General features: G+C 38.4%; 2 protein-coding genes across 2 annotated transcripts; one reads left to right on the top strand and one right to left on the bottom strand.

Moving 5' to 3' along the window:
* Positions 1-4893: 4893 nt before the first annotated feature.
* LOC134376306 (olfactory receptor 51G2-like) lies at positions 4894-6385 on the top strand. Its single transcript, XM_063094899.1, is given in 5 exon segments — positions 4894-5088; positions 5408-5825; positions 5828-6094; positions 6097-6309; positions 6312-6385. Coding segments are annotated over 5 exon segments (1167 nt in total).
* Positions 6386-15546: 9161 nt separating this feature from the next.
* On the bottom strand, positions 15547-16494 carry LOC134376305 (olfactory receptor 51A7). The gene has a single exon (XM_063094898.1). It carries the CDS (start codon positions 16492-16494, stop codon positions 15547-15549), a length of 948 nt encoding a protein of 315 aa, XP_062950968.1.
* Positions 16495-20823: the final 4329 nt, after the last annotated feature.

The raw sequence follows: 20823 nt of genomic DNA, 5'->3' as shown, positions 1-20823 counted from the left end.
ATTTATTTTTGTATTATTTTTATTTTTTTATTGGTTATGAATATTGATGAGATACAAAACTGATTGTCACCCCTCATGCCCAAAAAGTGATGGCCAGATTCATACTGGCAGCATGCCCATTACCACAAATTGAATTTGTACCCTGTGTCCCCCACCAAATTACCTCCAACCTCCCCTTACCCCCCAGTCCACTTTGTAGCCCAAGGTATGCTCTCTCCCTCTGCAAGTCCAATGCACTACTGTGCTCTTTCTTTCCTTCCTTCTTTCCCTCTTAGCTCCCACTTATGAGTGAGCACATGTGGTATTTATCCCTCTGTACTTTGTTTATTTCACTCAACATAAGTTTCTCCAGCCTCATCCATGTTGTTGCAAGTGGGAGAATTTCATACTTTTTTATGGTAGAGTAGTATTCATGGCTAAAATTTAAAGCAGACAGGATTATCTTCCCTGTACTATAGATCAATCTCTATACTCTTTTTAATTAAAACTATTGAAAGATTAATCAAATCTCTCTCTCTTTGTCTCTCTTTCTCTCCATATATCTGGCATTAAAACGTATTTTCTGCCAAAACATATGTAATGCTAACTCTGTCCTCCCAGAGTTTGGCCTTAGAGGCTGTAAATAAATATTACTTGCAGGGGGGTGGAGAATAAAATGTATCATTTTATTACATGAAAAATATTATTTTTGTTGTGAAATATTTATTAACTAGATGAATAAATAAGTAATTAGGATATATGAATAAACAGGTGCTACGGCTGAATTGTTTCTACCCAAAATTTATATGTTGAAGTCCCAACTCCTAAGATCTCAGATTGTAACTATATTTGGATATAAGGTCATTAAAGAGGTGATTAAATTAAAATGAGCCCAATGGGGTGGGCCCTAATCCAATCTAGCTGGTGTCCTTATAAGAGGAGAAAATTTGGACAACCAAAGAGAATGCAGGGGTGCCCATGTGCAGGCGGAGAGCCTTGTGAGGACATAGTGAGAGGTTTGGCAACCAAGGAGGGAGGCTTCAGAAAGACCAAACCTGTCAGTACCTTAATCTTGGATTTTTATGGCCTTCAGAACTATGGAAAATAAATTTCTGTTGTTAAGCTACTCAGTCTATGGTATTTTGTTATGGCAGCCCTAGCAAATTAATATAACAAGTAACTGTGTTTTTTGTGTGTGTGTGTTTTTTTTTTGTCTTTTTCGTGACCGGCACTCAGCCAGTGAGTGCACCGGCCATTCCTATATAGGATCCGAACCCGCGGCGGGAGCGTCGCTGCACTCCCAGTGCCACACTCTCCCAAGTGCGCCACGGGCTCGGCCCAACAAGTAACTGTGTTTGGGAATAAATTCTAGGCCAAACATGAAGATGCCTTTTTAATTATAGAAAGCATAGAAAATTCTGGAATCAGAGTTGAAAATAAATTGTAAAAACAAGGTTATAAGAAATTTTTAAATCTTTGTGATTGTCACAGGTGTCAAAGATTCTGATTGCATCCTGGGATAAGGCCCAGAAATCTGCATTTTAACAAGCATCACAAGAGATTCTGATCCAGATCATCTGGGACTGTAATTGGAAGAACACTGCTTCATGATATTTAAATGTGTATGCAACATGCTCAACTGGAGACTACTGTAATGTGGCCACAAGAGGAAGCCCTCCACATTCCAGGCCAATAAATTGGAATAACCTCTTATGATTGATTTGGGGACTATGGAACATTCCTTAATATTTATGCCTTTATACTCCCAAGAGAGACCCAATAAGCTGGATATCAATTATCCAGGTAACAAAAGCACTGAAGTGGCCCTCTTTTTCCTCTCCCTAGAGTCCAAAAATAGATGATTAGCTCTTCATATCCCTGTATTAACATGTAAAAATCCTTTTCAGTTTTGGCTACCTTTTACAGTGGCTCACCTCACCCACAAGGGTAAAAAAAATAGATTCCTCCAATTAGCTCTTTGATGTCTAAAAACAAAGGGCTGAGTTCTGAGTAGATCAGAGACAGGAAGAGGAGATGAAGTCCCTGAGTGTGGGTCGGGGCCAGGAGCATAGAGGGTTGCCCAGGGCCCCAAGAATAGGCATCAGCACTATCTCAGCATTTCTAACAGCCTGGCTTCACTATCTTCTTCCCCTTGGTGATGGGAAAACATTTAATTTAAATCATTTAATGCAATTTAAGTATATGTAACCGCATATGGTTACCTAACTTAGCATGCACGCTGTCACGTCCAATGTGCATAAACTGTAGTTGTGTTACATGATACATAAAACATGATCAACAACACCCACTCTGCTCTCCTGAAGTTATGAAGTTTGTTAAAAAGTTTCACCATATTCTTCAGCAGTAGCTACAAGTGCATGGCACCCTCTGGGTTTTCTATCCAGGCCTCTCACAAGACCACTCTCTTCTCCTCTTATTCCCTTATCCCCAGAGTCTGAGGTAATGATGTCCTGGGTGCCATCCTAGTAAGGAATTGATTAAAGAAAGGTCTCAATGGGTACTACAGGCAGTTTCATAAAAATCAGGGATTTAAACATTCACCCTGTAGTCTCTCCATACCTCCCACAGCCTCCAGTTTCAGCCTTTCTTCTTCCTTGTTGTAAGGTGTGTAGTCTCTGGACCAATCTTTGGTATGTGAGTAGTCAATATAGTAGGCAGGTATTTGTTTCTGAGTTGTGGAGCCAAGAAGAGATCCCAGAAGGTTCAGCCTGAACTTTGGAGAGGGAAAGGAGAGAAAAGATTTTGACTACAGAGGAGCTGTAGAGAGCATCTGCTAAAGATGGTAACTGCTGCAAGCAGATCTTGCTGACTTCATGGGATCCCACATCTGCAGTTAGCACCAGCTCAGAAAGCAGACAACAGCTTTCTCACATCAGTTCACTTCCTTGGTTTCCTGGCCAGAGTGTTGCCCTCTGTATGGTAGCAGCAGGAATACTAATGAGACCCAGGGAGACAAGAAAGTTCAGTGGGCAAAACTGAGTTGCAGGAATGAGATAAGCTCAGTTATGAAGGGTTCAGCATCTACCCCTTATCTTCAGGAGCATGGATAGTAGAAGCAGGAGTTATTTCCAAAGAGTGAAGAGATCAATGGGTAGGAAATAATCTGACCCTTTGGGAGAAAAGCTTTTCTTTGACAATGTAAAAGACATTTCCCTGAGTAGCCAAAGATTATGAATAGTAGAGTCAGAACAGCCACTGAATTTGCTAAAGTCTCTTCAGGAAGTAGTCTCAGAGCAGAGCCATTAAGGGCAGAAAGGCTATGAGTTAAATCTAAATCTAAATCCTCCACCCCATTCCACCCTACCCTGAACAACTGCTTTAGTACTGGCGAGGAACAATGAAATCCTCACCAACCTCGATAATGGGTACTATTAGTATCTTTAAATATAAAATAGTTATCTAACCCAAATCTCTCCAGCTAGCAGGCTAATGGTGATCTTTCCCAAGAAGATATTTCCCAGCTTCATTATTCTGGATTTTCTTTGATTTCCAAGTCCCTTCCTCTAACCTATCAGTATTCTCTCTCTGATTCCTGTTCTGTCCTACCACCTTAAAATGTGAAGCACCAGCTCAGATTCCAAAGAGTCTGGAATCTAGAGAAAAGTCAGATCTTCATTCAGATCCCATTTTTATCATTTACTATCCCTCTGATCTTTGAAATGTTAATAACTTTCTCTAGTCCTCTATTTCCTCATCTATATCATAGTACTAATAATAGGTTATTATTCACAGTATTTTTTTAAGGAGGCAAAACATGCATCGTGTTACTAATAGCTAACTAAATAAAATTTAATTCTTATTTGTACAAAAAAAAAGTGCTGAGCACCAGCTATATATACTAGGGCATATTCTCAGCACGGGTTTTACAGAGGTAAAAAGAACAAATCCCTGGCCCTCTTTGAGCTTACATTCTTGTGGGATTATTAATTGGAAGTGGGAAGACCACTGCTCTGGAAGTCAGGAGACCTAAATTGGCATATGACCTGTGCCCAGTCCACAATACTTAGATTCCTAGACTTCTGAGGAATGCCAGTAACTGACTGAGGGGAGGATCAGAGCTTAGATTTCTTACTCTAGCCATTAGGAATAACTTCACAGCAGCTATTCACACTCCCTCCCATTCTCTGTAGAATTCTACGAGCTAAGCAGCATTTATGAACTGGACAAAGTTAGGTGTCTATGACAGGAAGACCAAAGGAGAAGATAAGTGAAGGGTTGGTCCGTGTCTAAGGTTAGGGCTTATATGTGGCTGGTAAGGTTAAACAAAAATGAAAAACATAAGTGATAAGGATTGAACTGTGTCCCACAAGTTGTATGTATTGAAGCTTAATCCCCATTGTAACTTTTGAGGGTGGGAAATCCTATTACGGTAATTGAAAGGTGGGGCCTTGAAGAGGTGATTTAGTTGATGGTTTAATGGTGGTCATGGACGTGGTTCTGAGGGTTTTAGAAGGAGAGCACATGAGGAGCTATGTCTTTCTCTCTGCTGCACCATTTGTCTGTCATGTGAGACCCCTACATTGCAGTAAAGCCATCATCAAAGAAGACCTTCACCAGATGTGTTCACTGGAGGTTGGATTTTCCATCCTCCAAAACTGTAAGCAATAAACTTCATTTTCTTACAAATTACCAAGTTCCATGTATTTGTTATAAGCAAAAGAAAAGGACTAATACAATAAGGAAAGAAATAAAAGAATAGCAAAGGAGAGGAAGAAAAAAATAATAGAAAGGTTGGAACATTAGTGATGGACCTGGCAGAAAAGAAGCATGTGAGGAGCATTCAATGAAAGGTCTATTCATAAGAGATAGGCAGAGTTAAGTATGGCCAACAGGAATAGTGAAGAGGCTTAGCCTGAAAAAGCCAAGAGAGCAATTGCTGGGACCTAATGAGATATGTTGCTGCAGAAGAAAGATCCCCAAGAAGAGCTGTGGCCTTCGGTGCTGAAACACAGCCACTGCAGATCAGCAGTAGCACAGGGAGGAAGCCTGACCTCTCCCTCCTCCCGTGCTTCTGTCTCTTCTGGGTGCTTCCCTTTGGCTGAGCCTAAAACAATGTACACAGGGCAACGGGGCCTGGCTGATGCAGAGGCCAGAGCAGAGCAAAAAGGGTGGAAGAGCTCATGTAGAATATTCAACTCACCCAATTTTACTACAAATTGTGTATGACCTTAACAGGTCACTTCACAATTGTCTATCTTTGTTTCTTGTTGAAACTATGAGACTAAAAAATATTTCCCTCAAAGATATTGAGAGGAAACCAAGAACCACAGTAAATCAACCTCTGGGAGGAACTATACAGGTCTAGGTCTATTTGATTCTAATCTTCTGGGGGGGATTTTGTTTGTTTGTTTTTGCCTTTCTAATTTCTGCCAGGTGCAATCACTAGCATTTCCTCAACACATTTCAGGATTTTGGAAGAAACCCAACTCCTCCCTACCCTCCACACACAATAACACTGGGGTTCCCAGGAAACAGCAGCAGTGTTTCCTCCACCTTCCTGCTGAGTGACATTCCAGGGCTGGAGCACATGCACATCTGGATCTCCATCCCACTGTGCCTAATGTACCTGGTTTCCATCTTGGGCAACTGCACCATCCTTTTCATCATTAAAACAGAGCACTTGCTACATGAGCCCATATACCTCTTCCTGTCCATGCTGGCTCTGACTGACCTGAGCCTGTCCCTTTGCACCCTCCCTACAGTGCTGGGTATCTTTTCGGTTGGGGCACGAGATATTAGCCATGATGCCTGTTTTGCCCAGCTCTTTTTTATTCACTGCTTATCCTTCCTGGAGTCCTCCATGCTACTGTCTATGGCCTTTGACCGCTTGTGACCATTCACCACCCCTTCCGTCGTGCTTCCATTCTCAGCAACACAGTCATTGGCAGGATTGGCCTGGCTTCCCTGGGCCATAGTGCAGCAACCATCTTCCCATTGCCTTGTATGCTCAAAAGATTCCCTTACTGTGGCTCCCCAGTCCTCTCCCATTCCTACTGTCTCCACCAAGAAGTGATGAGATTGGCCTGTGCAGACATCAAGGCCAACAGCATCTATGGCATGTTTGTCACTGTGTCCACAGTGGGTGTAGACCCACTGCTCTCTTCTCCTATGCCCTGATTGTGCGCACTGTGCTGTCCACCACCTCCAGGGCTGAGAGACTCAAAGCCCTCAGCACATGCGTTTCCCACATCTGTGCTGTGCTCCTCTTCTACACTCCCATGATTGGCTTGTCCGTCATCCACCACTTTGGAAAGCAGGCACCCCATTTAGTCCAAGTGGTCATGGGCTTCGTGTATCTTCTATTCCCTCCCCGATAAACCCCATCATCTACATTGTGAAGACCAAACAGATCCGAGATCAGGTGACACATGCCTTTTGTTACTAACTGGGTCTAGTGCTGGAGGCACTATCTCTTTAAGTGTGCCCTTACTCATGCAATATCTACAGTTTGTGAAACAGAGAAGACATTAATTTATTTATTATTTATTTATTTATTTATTTATTTATTTATTTCTGTGTATGTGCTTTAGATCAGGAAATTTTTGTTTTGGATTTTTTTTTTAATGTATTTTTATTGTAACATCAACATTAATAGTTGATGATACACGGCTTTGGGGTACACACTTGTGTGCAATATGTGATGTTCAAATCAGTATAATTAGTATGTTCAGCATCACACAATGTAATCGTTTTTTATTTATTTGTTTATCTTTTAGAATGAGGGCATGCATTCAGTATTTCTCTTTCTGTGCCAGGCTTATTTCATTTAACATGACATTCTATAAGTTCATCCATGTTGCTGCAAATGGCAGTATTTCATTATATTTTATGGCAGAGTAGTACTCCATTGTGTAGATATGCCACATTTTCTTTATCTGGTCATCTGTTAATGTTTAGGTTGGTTCCAACTCTTGGCTATTGTGGATAAAGCTGCAATAAACAGGGGAGTGCAGGTGCAGTCTTCCCTTCAACATGATGATTTCCATTCCTTTGGGTGTATACCCAGCAGTGGGATTGCTGGATCATATGACAGTTCTATCTGTAGTTCTTTGAGGAATATCCATACCATTTTCCATAATGGCTGTACCAATTTACAGTCCCACCAACAGTGTAAGAGGGTTCCCTTTCTCTGCATCCTTGCCAGCATTTGTTATTCTCTGTCTTTTTTAATAATAACCAGTCTATCTGGAGTGAGATGATATTTCAGTGTGGGTTTGATTTGCATTTCCGTGGCGCTGAATGATGTTGAGCATTTTTTCATGTGTTTGCTGGCCATTTGTATGTCTTCCTTTGAAAATGCCTATTCAGCTAGCTCCGTGGCCATTTTTTTAACCAGGTTGTTTGAACTTTACTGTTAAGTTGAGTTCCTTGTGTATTCTGGATATTAATCCTTTGTCAGATGCATAGTTTGCAAATACTTTAACCCATTCTGTATCTGTAGGTTGTCCATTTAATGTCTCTAATGTTTCTTTTGCTGTGCAGAAGTGCAGCATCTTTTTCGTGTGTGTGGCTGGCCAGCATGGAGATCCAAACCCTTGACCTTGGTGTTACAGTACTGTACTCCAGTGCTCTAACCAACTGAGCTAACCAGCCTAACTAGCCAGCCCCTGTGCGGAAGCTTTTTAGTTTGATATAATACCATTTGTTTATTTTTCCTTTTGTTGCCTGTGCTTTGGGGGTCATATTCATAATGTCTTTGCCCATCCTACTTCCTGAAGTGTTTCCCTTGTTTTCTTTTGGGAGTTTTATAGTTTCAGGCCTCATGTTCACGTCTTTAATCCATTTTGAGTTAATTTCGGTGTGTGGTGAGAGGTAAGACATCAATTTATTTACTGGCAAATATATACAAGGATGAAAAACAAATCACAGCCCTCACAGAACTCTTATTCTGGTAGGGGATTGAGGGGAAACACAATATAGTATAATGTGGCAAATTGTATTCCCTAAAAATGGACACAGAAATATTTCTAATCCCACATCCTCTTTCAGAAACTTGCCACTTCTCCATCAAGAGATGGGGTCTATTTCTTCTCTCCTTGTAACGGCCTCAATGAATTGAACACTGTGGAAGTGACCCTGTGAGACTTTTGAAGCTAGGTCATAAAAGGTAATACGTTTTTCACTAATGGTGCTCATGTAGGTGTTCCATCCAATAGGCTCAGCTATAGTTTCAGCTTTAGCCGAGTCAGTTTCAACCACCAGTAAGTGAACAATCCCGTCCTTCAGATTATCTCAGCACCCTTCCTTCCAGCCTCTCCAGCTGACTTCCAGTGAAGCTGGCAATTAGTCATTCTCTGAACCCAGCCCAAATTACAGACTTGTGAATAAAATAAATATGTTTAATACACTATATTGAGATGATTTGTTATACAACCGCATGTTAATTGCATTGCTCAAAGTAAAAAAATGTTTGATATGGGAGCAGAGAAGAGGGACATCTTCCCCTAGCTGGGGGAAGTGTGTCAAGAAAGGTTTCCTTGAGTTGACACAGCAGCCAGCCATAAGGAACATATAGAGTTAGGCAGTCAAAGATGGTAGCTGGGAGAATGCAATAACATGTTCCAGTCTGAAGTCGTAGCATGTGCAAAGCTGAGGCAGAGGTGAGGGGGGGGATGATGAATTCTGGGAATTATCTGAAGTGCTGTTTTTGCTGTCATTGTTGTTCCCTAGTACATCAGGGAAGTGTTTAGTATTATTGGAGGTAAGTGGAAAGAGATTGAAGCACTCACCATACCAGAAAGATGATAAGCCAATGAACCTAGAAGAAACAGTTTTGTTCTACCCTCTTATATGTGCATTACAGTTGTAGCCCCCACAACACTCTAAATAAAAAGTTATTTTTTGAGTAATGCATGTCAATATACCATTTGTAATTTTTGCTTGAAGGCATCTGTGAGGAAAGCAAACCCAGGTAAGATGCTGCCAAGGAGAGCTTTGGATCTCTAGAGGGAAGCAGGAGGATGTCATGTCCTTGCACAGTTGTGGTGCAGGATCAAGAAATGGAGTGGACGAAGACAAAATTCTACACTATGAGGATTATGTGGGGCCAGTTCTCACATGAGATTGGTCTCCTTCAAAGGTGTCTAGCACACCCAACGTTTAATTCTTGACTTGTCAGGACCCTGCCCTGTCACCCGTGCCTCATCCTGTCTGGAATGAAAAAGCTGTTTCTTCAATGGTGTGTATATATGAATCTTGAGTGTCATCATATGAAATATCCAAGATTAGCTACATACAGCAAATAAAATAACATAGAATGTGTGTGTGAGTGTCATGGGTGGCTTTTGTCTTGAAGCTGTGCATAGTCAAAACTTCAGAAAAATCGTGAAACCACTGAAAATTCTAAGTTGTATGTACAACTCCACAGCTGGACTATCTCTGTGCTGTGTACTTTTAATTTCAGTCCACATATAGGAGTTATATTCTCTTACATCTTATGATGAATTAGAGTCCTTTTATTATACAAGAAAGTATAGTAAACATGTACTCAAGTTTGGAAAGCTCTATATTCTCACTGTGTGACTTGAGCAAGTTATTTTACTCATTCTGAGCTCAATTTTCTATTAAAATGAATATAACAATGTCTATTCCAAAAGGCTATCTACACAATTTAAGTATATGATATATGCTGAAGTTTCTAAGATAATTCTTAGCATGATATTTGGCTCATAATAGATTTTAGTTACTTCCATTCCTAAAATAAAGCATAATAACGCAAAGTAAAACATACCATGGAAAATGGGTGATGAATAAAAGAGGGAGCCCAGAAACAGCCCTGAGGGAGAGGAGGGTTGTGGGTGGCTTTCTAGAGGGGTTGCCTTAGCTGAGGCTTTTAGCACAAGTAGAAGTTAGTTGGGCAAAAAATAGTTGTTGAGTGTTTATTGTTTTCCAGACATGGTTAATTATACACTCTAGGAATATGATGGGTAAAAGGATAACAAATGACCATGCTCTTGACATGTTTTAGTGGGAGAGACAGATAATAGAACAATAAATGATCAACTATTTCAGACAGTGCTAAGTTCTCTGAAGCAAACTAAGAGGGGTAATGGGTCAAGAGTGATGAAATGGGTGAACAGAGAAGGCCTCTAAAAAGAGTGGGCTTCTGAGCAAAATGACGAATGATGTGATGAAGTAAGATATTTTTTTAAATTAAGGAAAGAACTTTTCAGAAAGGTAGAATAAGTGTAGCAGCCCTCAGGTGGAAATGAACTTGAATGTTCCAGGAATGGCAAAAAGAGCAGTGTGTCCAGAGTGAGGTAAGCAAAAAGCTACATTAATTGATGGGTAAAAGGGGTTGACATAGAGGAGTGTTAGGCAGAGCTGACATTGCAAGGTCACTGTCAGAAAAGAAAAGACTCCTACATCAAGGAAGTAGAAACATAACTGACCAGCAGCAATCATGAGAAGTAGTTACAAATGGCCTTAGAGATCTGGGATTAAGCATTCTGAATCTGAGGTCATAGCTGTTAAACTTTGCAGCATATCTAACCCACGGTTGGTAGGAAAAGCATGGAGATGGATTTCAGCTTACTCTGAGAAACCAGAGGCCCAAACTCCACTGACAAAATGGTAAAAAGAAAAAAAAAAAAAAAAAGGTGGGGGGGACGCAATAGTTGCAGCAGGTTATGGGGCTATAGTCAATAACAGCCTTTAGGCATGGAATGTGGAACCAACCCTACTTAATACATTCAGGCACTATTCATTATTCAGCACTTAACTTATGTGAAAATTACTGGGGACAAATTGGTGGACAAGACACATTTCCACCCTCAAGGAGTTGATAGTTTAGTGGGGGGTATCTGGAATACTTTATCATTTAGAATGATTTACAAATTGAGTTTTGAAGGTTAGGTTGAGGTTATCCAAATGAAATAAGGAAAAATAGCACTCTAAGCAAAGCAAGTATTCCGTGAAAAAGCCAAGAGATGATAAAGAGCATTATTTGTTGAGAAACTATAAGTAATTCTTGTCCAGAGCTACTCAAGTGGTAGACTGGAGGAGGAGGGTGTCATGAGAAGCAACCTAAATACACAGGGTCAGAAGTTGCAGTGGCAACCCAATTAAAAAATGGGCAAAAGAGCTAAGTGGGGATTTCTCTAAGGAAGATATACAAATGGCCAACAGACATATGAAAAAATGCTCAACATCACTCAGCATCCGGGAAATGCAAATCAAAACCACACTGAGATACCACCTACCCCAGTTAGGATGGCTAAAATCCAAAAGACTATGAATGATAAATGCTCTGAGGTTGCAGAGAAAAAGGAACTCTCATACATTGTTGGTGGGACTGCAAAATGGTGCAGCCTCTATGGAAAATGGTATGGAGCTTCCTCAAACAATTGCAGATAGATCTACCATACGACCCAGCTATCCCACTGTTGGGAATATACCCAGAGGAATGGAAATCATCAAGTCGAAGGTATGCCTGTTCCCCAATGTTCATCGCAGCACTCTTTACAATAGCCAAGAGTTAGAACCAGCCCAAATGTCCATCATCAGAGGAGTGGATATGGAAAATGTGGTACATCTACGGAATGGAATACTACTCAGCTATAAAAACGAATGAAATACTGCCATTTGCAACAACATGGATGGACCTCGAGAGAATTATATTAAGTGAAACAAGTCAGGCACAGAAAGAGAAATACCACATGTTCTCACTTATTGGTGGGAGCTAAAAATTAATATATAAATTCACACACACACGCAAAACCGGGGGGGGGGGGGAAGAAGATATAACAACCACAATTACTTGAAGTTGATATGACAATGATATGACAAGCAAACAGAAAGGACATTGTTGGGGGGGAGGGGGGAGGGAGAAGGGAGGGAGGTTTTGGTGATGGGGAGCAATAATCAGCCACAATGCATATCGACAAAATAAAATTTAAAAAGACAAAAAAAAAGAAGTTGCAGTGACTGTAGATTTAGTCATTCTTTCAACAAGTTTCTATTGAGAACTTACTTCATACCAGGGTGCTTTTAGGAATGGAGCAGTGAACAAAAACAAACAGAAACACTGCCCTCAGGAGACTTAGATTGTAGTAGGGTTAGGCAAGCAATAAACATAAGGAATAAATAAAAGGCATAATATGCTAGAGGGTGAAAAGTGCTGTGGAGAAAAATTAAGAGTAGAAAAGGGGAGTAGGCTGTGTTGAGGAGGGTTGTAATTTTATGATGGTCAAGGAACACCTGATTGAGAAGGTGATATTTCCAAGAGGTGAGGAAGCAGCACAAGGGTATCTTGGGATAAAAGATTCCAGATAGAAAGAAGAGGACGTGTGAAGGTCTGAGCAGGAATATGAAGCGGGTGTGTTTAAGGTGTGTCAAGGATGCCATTGTGTCTGGCACAGTGACAAAGGCAAACATAGTAAGAGAGGAGGAAGGAGAAATAGTAGTAAGCATATCATGTAAGTTATTAACAGATTTGGAATTTCAAGTCGGAATGAGTCATTAGAAAATTGTGAAAAGGAATGTAACATGATATGGCTTATGTTCAACAGGATCACTCTGTAGGAGGCCAGGGAGACAGCAGGGAGCAGCAGGGAGATCAACTAGGAGGTCATTGTAATAACACAGGTAGGGGACATTGTGGGTTTGGAACAGAGGACAATAGTGGAAGAGAAGGTAACTTGATTGTATTTTGAAGGTAGAAGTCATGGACTTTGGTGAAAGTTTGTATGAAAGGGGTTAAGGAGTTTATGCATAATTATGAAGCTAAAGTGTGAGTTATTGCAGAAAGATATGATACTTTGCATCTATAGAGATCAGCCTGGCTCCTTAGTTGAGAGAAAGGGAGAGAGGGAGGAGGGAAGGAAGGAAGAAAGGAAGGAAGGAAGGAAGGAAGGAAGGAAGGAAGGAAGGAAGGAAGGAAGGAAGGAAGGAAGGAAGGAAGGAAGGAAGGAAGGAATCCTTAGAGAGAACAAGACTGGAGAGTGGATAAACAATGAGAAGACACTTCAACAATTACAAGGAGAGATAATGTTATCAGACTTGAGGTAGTAGCAATGGAGATGGAGAGAAATGGACAAATTAGGAAGATATTTAGAAGGTAAAGTTGACAGGATGTTTTCAGTGATTGGATATAGACCATCGTGAGAAAGAATAAGCTTAGCAAGCTAACTTTGAATGGTGGTAGGTAGATTTAGGGAAAGCTATAGAATGACATTTTAAGGGAAGAGATTCAATAACTTTATTGAGGAAATATAAACAAAAAAATGATCTCATGGAATCTGTAGCTCATATTAAGCTTATTAAGCATATTAAGGTTGAAGATTCTGGAGTCATCAATTGCCTCCCAAACTCCTGCATTTCTTCTTTTATTTCAATAGAATTCATTCCTTTACAATATGAAGGCATTTTATAGCCTGGTTGAGAATAAATATCTGCACAATTGTAAAAAATAATTCTCACTTGTCTGGGACAAATGAGACAACATTCTCCACCTGTGGCGTTGCATGCAATCAGATCCTGCCTGGAGTCATGGACACCCTGTTGAGTTGTCGTGCCATAAGTCCTGCCATGTTTCAGAATCACTATCAGGACCCCAGCGAAAACATCAGCTCTCCTAACCAGACATGTCATGAAGGTCATGGCTCTCATATAACGGATATACACTTCTATCGCCTGATATTATGAGGATGTGAATTCTCTTCATGGGAGAGACCATTATTTTTATGCATTACTGTAATTGATTTTCTGTCATTTCTAACTTTGACTTTATATGTATTTAACAAATCAGTGATTTTCAAAGTGTTTTATGGGGTCCCTGGGTGGTCTCTGAGATACTTTCTGGGAATTTCTGAGAAATTTTGAGAAATGAAAAACTACTGTATTTTCATAATAACATTTGTTTAGATGATGGATATGCTATGGACTGTAAATAAATCATTGTCCAATATAGGTATGTATTAAAACACACTGTACTCTACAAATATGTACTATTACAAATAAAAAAATAAAAATAAAGATGATATTCAGTATTTATGTACTTATTATTATTATTATTGTTGTTGTTGTTGTTGTTGTTATTATTATTATTATTATTATTATTATTATTATTATTATTATTCTCTCACAAGCATACATGAAGTTAAATCCGAACAAAGACAGCAGCAGTGGGAATCTGTCAGTGAAAAAGCATATGGAGATACCTTAGTAAAGAAGAATTTTCACAGTTTAAAACCAGAACCTTGCTTAAAATATATATTTACTTTCATGTCTGCACCCAGGTATTACTGTCTTGCAGTGAGGCCACTGCTATCTTTCTAGTCATGACAAAAAAAACAGCATCCCAGTCTCCTATTTTGAACACCCTACAGGGTGTCTATGTTTAAATATTCAGTCAGCTGTACTAAATCATCAAGAAAAAATTTGAACCCAACATTCAAACCCCCAGTCCTTTTTAAAAGTTCTCCTTTTCTGTTCATAACAATATTATTACCTCAGTACCCTAAAGAGATTGTCATGCAAATCTTAACTCCTTGCCCTCCTTCAAATTGAATTTTCAATGATATATTAAATCTTTTGATTTTTTCCTTTAAAACATCTTTTCTATATATGAGAAAAAGATTAAAATATAAATTAAAAATATAAAATTTAGTGAAAAATATAGTGGTACAAAATTTTTTATAATTTAGAAATTTAATTTTTAAAAACATATTAGAGGGGCTGAATTTTTTTAAAGGCACATGAAAAAGTATAATCATAGAAAAAACTAAACAGTAGAACCATGAAAAGTATACATTTATTTCTTAGTCTCTTAGTGGAACCTGTGAATTTTCTCTGAATTACATGTTTGTTTTATAACAACAGAAAGGACAGCAGCAAAAACTACCTGCTTTTGTTCTCTCTCTGCCCATTGCCAGAGTCCTCACGCCACAGCAGGATTGTTCCAGCTGTCTCCTGTTGCCTCACTTCTTCACCTCTCCCAAATTCAACCCATCCTGCTCATGCTTTCAGTCATGCTGTTCAGAAAATTGGTTTCACCATGTTAGGTGTTTGCTGTAGAGAATAAACTGACTCCCTGGAATCTTCCGAATTTTCAAAGCTTCTCTAGGTTCTCCAAAATCTGGTTCACTGATTCTGTCCAAAATATCACTGGATATTTGCCAAATTCACTCTCTATTCCAACCAGACTAACATCCTCTGTAACTACTAGATATTCTGCTAATTTAATTTTCTTTGATAGTACAGTGATTGTACATTATATATATTTTTAATAAATGCCAGTTGAATAATAATCTCAATCTGCATAAATTATATTTATTCTTTAAGGACAACTCAAATCCAACTGCTCCATCATATAAGTGTTTTGTTTCAACTCCTCTTAAAATTTTAATTAAACCGCTATGAATTACATCATATATCTCTTGATTACTTCCCCTATTCTGCTTAATATTCCCAGATATATTATAAGTTCTGTACACATAGTTTTTCAATCTCCCCATCGCCCATCCACTAGATAGTGACCACCATGGCACTGAACAGGTAATAGGTACCAATAAATACATACTGTTTGATAATTTATTATCTCAATATTCATGTTCTTAACTTCCCACATATGTTAGGTAACTTCCCCAAGACTTTCTCTCGAATTTGCCGAGTCTTTACACAGTACACAATGGGGTTCATCAGGGGCGGCACCAACAAGAACATATCTGCAATAAGGATTATAACAAGGGGACTCTTGTGCTTGGCAAAGCGATGCATGGCAGCCAGGGTAATTATGGGCACATAGAAGATGAGCACTGCACAGATGTGGGACACACAGGTGTTAAGGGCCCTGAGCCTCTCTGCCAAAGATGCAATGCTAAGTACAGTCTTCAAGATCAACACATAAGACAGAACAATCAACACCAAGTCCAGCATAGTACAGAGAGCAACAAAGAAGCCGTAGATGACATTGATCTTGTTGTCAGAGCAGGACAGCTTCATGGCATCCTGATGAAGACAGTATGAGTGAGAAAGGATATTCTTTTGGCAATATTTTAATCTCCTTAGAGTAAAGGGAAATGGAAGCACTAAGAGAATGCTCCTGATGGCTAAGATCACTCCTATTTTAGCAACTCTGTTGCTAGTGAGGATAGAACTATACCTTAGGGGATTGTGAATGGCAAGAAAGCGGTCCAAAGACATAATTAGCAGCACTGAGGACTCCATGACAGTGAATCCATGGATGAAGAATTCTTGAGCAAAGCAGGCATTGGGTGAAATTCCCATGACATTGAACAAGAAGATCCTCAGCATAGTAGGAAGGGAGGAGAGGGACAGGCCCATGTCAGAGACAGCCAACATGGCAAGGAAATAATACATGGGCGCATGAAGTGAGGGCTCTGTCTTTATGATAAAAAGGATGGTGCAGTTGCCCATGATGGCAACCAGGTACATGAGACAAATGGGGATGGAGATCCAAATGTGCACATACTCCAGTCCTGGGATCCCAATCAGAAGGAAAAGCTTGACCTCTGAGTTGTTGACAACAGACATGATGAAGAGGAAGATGAGCTCTTCTTTAGCCAGATCTGAAACCACAGGAACAAAAAGCAGTCAGTCATACTTTCAGGTAAATCTCAGTTTTATGGGGATAAGGAGTTATTTTATATACTATGCTCAGAAGCATATTCAGCATATTTCTCAACTGCAGTTTTCAAAATTTACCACAAGCCCTTGAACCTGTTCATATTGTCCAACATGGCAAATTCACTTCTAGCGATTTATCCTAAGTTGGTGTTTTTCAACACTTTTAACCAAATATATAAAACATATCAAACTACAGCTGCTTTGACTGAATCAGCTAAAAAAAAAAAACCCAGAATATTTTCCCCTGATTTCTCTATCCAGTCTTCAGCAGGCTTCGTATTCTCTTTACAACAAGATCCCTGAGTTTCATGGAAGGAAGTTTGAAAGTAAGAGTCTAGGAAAATAACCAGAGATGACTGAAAATATTTGGTAAACATTAAATGCTAGAAAGTAAATTTATAGACTAATTTAGGTCTTAAAATTATGAAGTAGGTACTTATTATGCGCATTATATATACATGAGTAAATATATGTATTCTATCAAGAACTATATAAAAATGAACACAAAAATTTGTTTTCAAACATATTTGTCACTTTGATTTTAAGTTATTTAACTTATCTGAGCCTCATTTTAGGTCTTAAAATGAATACAATCTTGGTAGATTTTGATGTTTATATGTATTTATGAAGTGCCAAGCAGAGATCTAGTTCATTAAATCACAAGAAGTATCTGTAAATATTAATATTGATTACATAATAGTTTCACATAGAACATGTGAAGAAATGAAACAATGGGTACACCCCTTGAGTTAGATACCCTTATTTCTTCATGTGTGTAGTCATGCATTAAATGTGATATCTCCTAGCTTCAACACTTGTGGGTCACACTTCAGATTATCAATTTATTATTTCAAGGGATAGTTTAAAGCTGTACAGTAGCATCATGTGCATGTTCATCTTGGCTATCTAGATTGAGTTATTTTATCTCTTATCTCTATGATTGAGTTTAAGAAATTCTAAATGAAAAAAATTCAGATCACCCAACATCCCTTTGAAATATAAACATTAAAAATCTATCTACAAAATAAACTAAATCCTGATTTTATTTTTAGGATCTGTAAAGATTAGTTCACAAATTATACTATCAGAGGTAAAATATACAATCTTGCAATTTATTACCATGCTTTTGAGCTTCAGGACAATCCATTGTTAAATAATTGGTATAAATACCAGAGAAACACACATATCTAAGATAGCCGTTATAAATCCCATATATGTTTGATAAGCCTCCTAAATAAATGCATACATAAATAAAAATTACAAAATTAATAATTTAAATTGCATAATAAAATAGCAAAAATGGAAAAGATGAAGGGAGGGTTAATGGAACACTAGAGCTAACAAGACATGTTAACCTCACTCCAGAATTTTTTAAACTTTAAATTGCAATAGAAAAAAATTATAAATCTTCAATGGAAGACATAGGAGACACTTGGAATTAATTTGGCTCCTCTAAATTGAAGCTTGGTTGCAAATCAATATTGTATTTTGTGATTCTTTAAAGGATAAGTAAGAAAAACATAATAAATGACAAGCAGCCCTGGACCATTATATTTTACTTTTTTTAGGTCTTAGCTACCAATTACTAATCTGACAGTTTATAAATGGAACGGCATCTGCTACACTGGAAAAAGGCCCTGAGCAATTTGACCATGCCTTATTCATTCCTCACCATGGTAGTGAGCCTAATGCCAAACCTAGGGCATTTTGCATACTCTGTATACTTTGTATATTTTGGAGATGGTAGGAGATTCTGAGATGTCATAAAAAGCATCTTATATGTTATCTGTCAGAGTGTGCCTTCTTAGCAAATTTGATTCTAATCCCTCCTCTCCAAAGGGTAAGACAAGTTATCATTTCCAAAAGCATTTAACTCTTATTCTCTTTTCATTTCCTCTTTTTCTGAGGGGTATTGACTTGGCTTTTCCAGAAAATGCTTCTACTGTGCATCTTTTATTACAGTAGTTTCTACACTGTTTTATAATGTACTGTTTTTATGTAATCCCACCCAACCCAATTTTACCCCCATCTTACACACTGACAGCTAAATTCTAAAAGGCATATATAGGGTTTTATTTATCTTCATATATTTGTCGTAAACATAATACCTGGAACATAAAAGGTTCTCAAGCAAATATGCAAAGAATGAATACGAGTGGAAAAAATGCAAGACGTATAGAATCACTTCTTAGCAACTTCTCCCTTTTTTTCTGTACAGCAACCAAGGGATATTAATGTCTTCTCCTTTCACCCATTTTTTCAGTGTTAAACTAATTCTCACACAGAGTATGCATTTGGACATGGACTCTGAACTTCAGAAGAAATAGCTCAACTGAGCTGTCACTTCAAAAATATTGACATGATAGTTGATATCTGAGATCATGAGAGTAGATGAGGTCATCCAGGAAAAATAAACAAAATATAAAATTTAAATCTCATAAAACTTTGAGGAGCAGCAAGATTTCTGAGAGGATCTTGCAAAGGAATACCCAGAGAAGTGAGAGAAAAACTAGGAGAGTGTGAGGTAGTAGATGCAAAAAGAAGAGAATATTTCAAGAAGGATAGTCCTTAGATCATGCTTTGCCCAAAGCTCTTAGAATTTCTATTTTTTAAGGTAAGAAATTGGCCCTCAGATTAGTGAACAAATATCTGGACATAAACCTCAAGTTGGCACCTTACCTTGTGTGAGAACCTGGGCAAGATGCTTAAGCTGCCAAGCAGGTGTTTCTTCTTCTGCTAAATGTAAATAACAGTACCTGCCTTAGAGTTATTTTAGACAGTCTGATATAGTCCCTAACATAATGAAGATAATCAGTAAATACAGCTACTAATAATTACTTGTACTTTCAAACTTCCCTAGCCTTTTCTTCCAGATATGAAGTCTTAGACTGACCAAAGAGAATCTTTTTCTTTTTTCAAATTGACAATAAAGCTTACTTTTATTTGTCATATTATCAAGTAAATGGGACCCTACTGATATCAGGATATTAGTAACACACCCTGATATTTAAATTTCCTATCTAACTTTCAGCCCATGCCCACTACTCTTCACTTACACACACACACACACACACACACACACACACACACACGCACACACACACACACACCTACAGGCGCACATACCCTGAAGCCGCTTCCTCTTCCTCCTCATAGCCATTGATTCAGACATAAGCTGTTTAAGCCTTAGTTTTAGGTTTCCAGAGAGATTTTTTAGCTCCTTGCACTTACCAGAGCCAGACACTCAGTAACTCCCTAAAAGATAAGAACAAAAACTCTCCACCTGACCTCCACTTTATCTAATGTACCTACTTCTGTTTTCCTCAGGAGTGTAGACCTCTGGGAGTCACTGAAAAACAGCCTCCTGTGGGATCTTCTCGTAAGCTTACACTGAAAGGGTTGGGCCTGGGCCTGGTAGATTAACTCTGGTACTCAGGTACCCCAGCAGGAGCTAGAGACAAATTGTGAGGCAAAAGAACTGGAAGACTTCTTAAGAGAAAGGTGAACACTAGAAATCACATTGATAGAAGAGGCTTGATACGTGTCATTCACAGAAATTGCGAAATGTAGTTAAAATAACAGGATGTCCATAATCAAAATACTTAGTTGCATTTCTAAGCTACATTACTTGATTTTTTTTCACCTCAGCTTAATCATTCACAAAATGGACACAGTAATATACAAGTATTAATGTTTATGAAAGCACTTTACAAACTGTAAAATGGTTTACCAGTAATTCCACTTATTTCTGTGATCCATTTTTGGCAAATGTCATTAGATGAACATTGAAATAGACATGATCTGCCACATCCTGTTAGACTTCTAACCAGGTATCTCAAAATTATACACCTCTTACATTATGTATTGCATTCACTAGAAGCTGTTTGAGGGCTATTCTTTGTTTCGTTTATATCTTTCTAATTTTTATATCGGTCCTATAGTGATTTAAATTAAATTAATAGTTACTAAAGGCTGTAAAGCAATATGAAAATTTGATGATAATTTAAGTAAAAAGAATATATGTATGTGTAAAATAAGAAGATATATGTAGAGAATTATAAATATATAATTATTTTAAGTATTCTTTAATAAAAGCACATTCCTAAGTTAAAAAGAGAAAGTTTGGCCCAAATAATGCAGTCTTACATTATTAATAAACAGAATGACAATTGATACAATTCAAAAGAAGAATAACATAAAAATACATAATCAGGCTCAAATGCAAGATACATGTCT

This window comes from Cynocephalus volans, chromosome 4 (assembly GCF_027409185.1).
Source record: "Cynocephalus volans isolate mCynVol1 chromosome 4, mCynVol1.pri, whole genome shotgun sequence".
Lineage (NCBI taxonomy): Eukaryota > Metazoa > Chordata > Mammalia > Dermoptera > Cynocephalidae > Cynocephalus > Cynocephalus volans.
This window is presented reverse-complemented; position numbering and strand designations above follow the sequence as displayed.

Excerpts from the sequence above, each read along its gene's own strand:
- LOC134376305 (XM_063094898.1), bottom strand. The coding sequence starts at position 16,494 with ATGTCTGTTGTCAACAACTCAGAGGTCAAGCTTTTCCTTCTGATTGGG.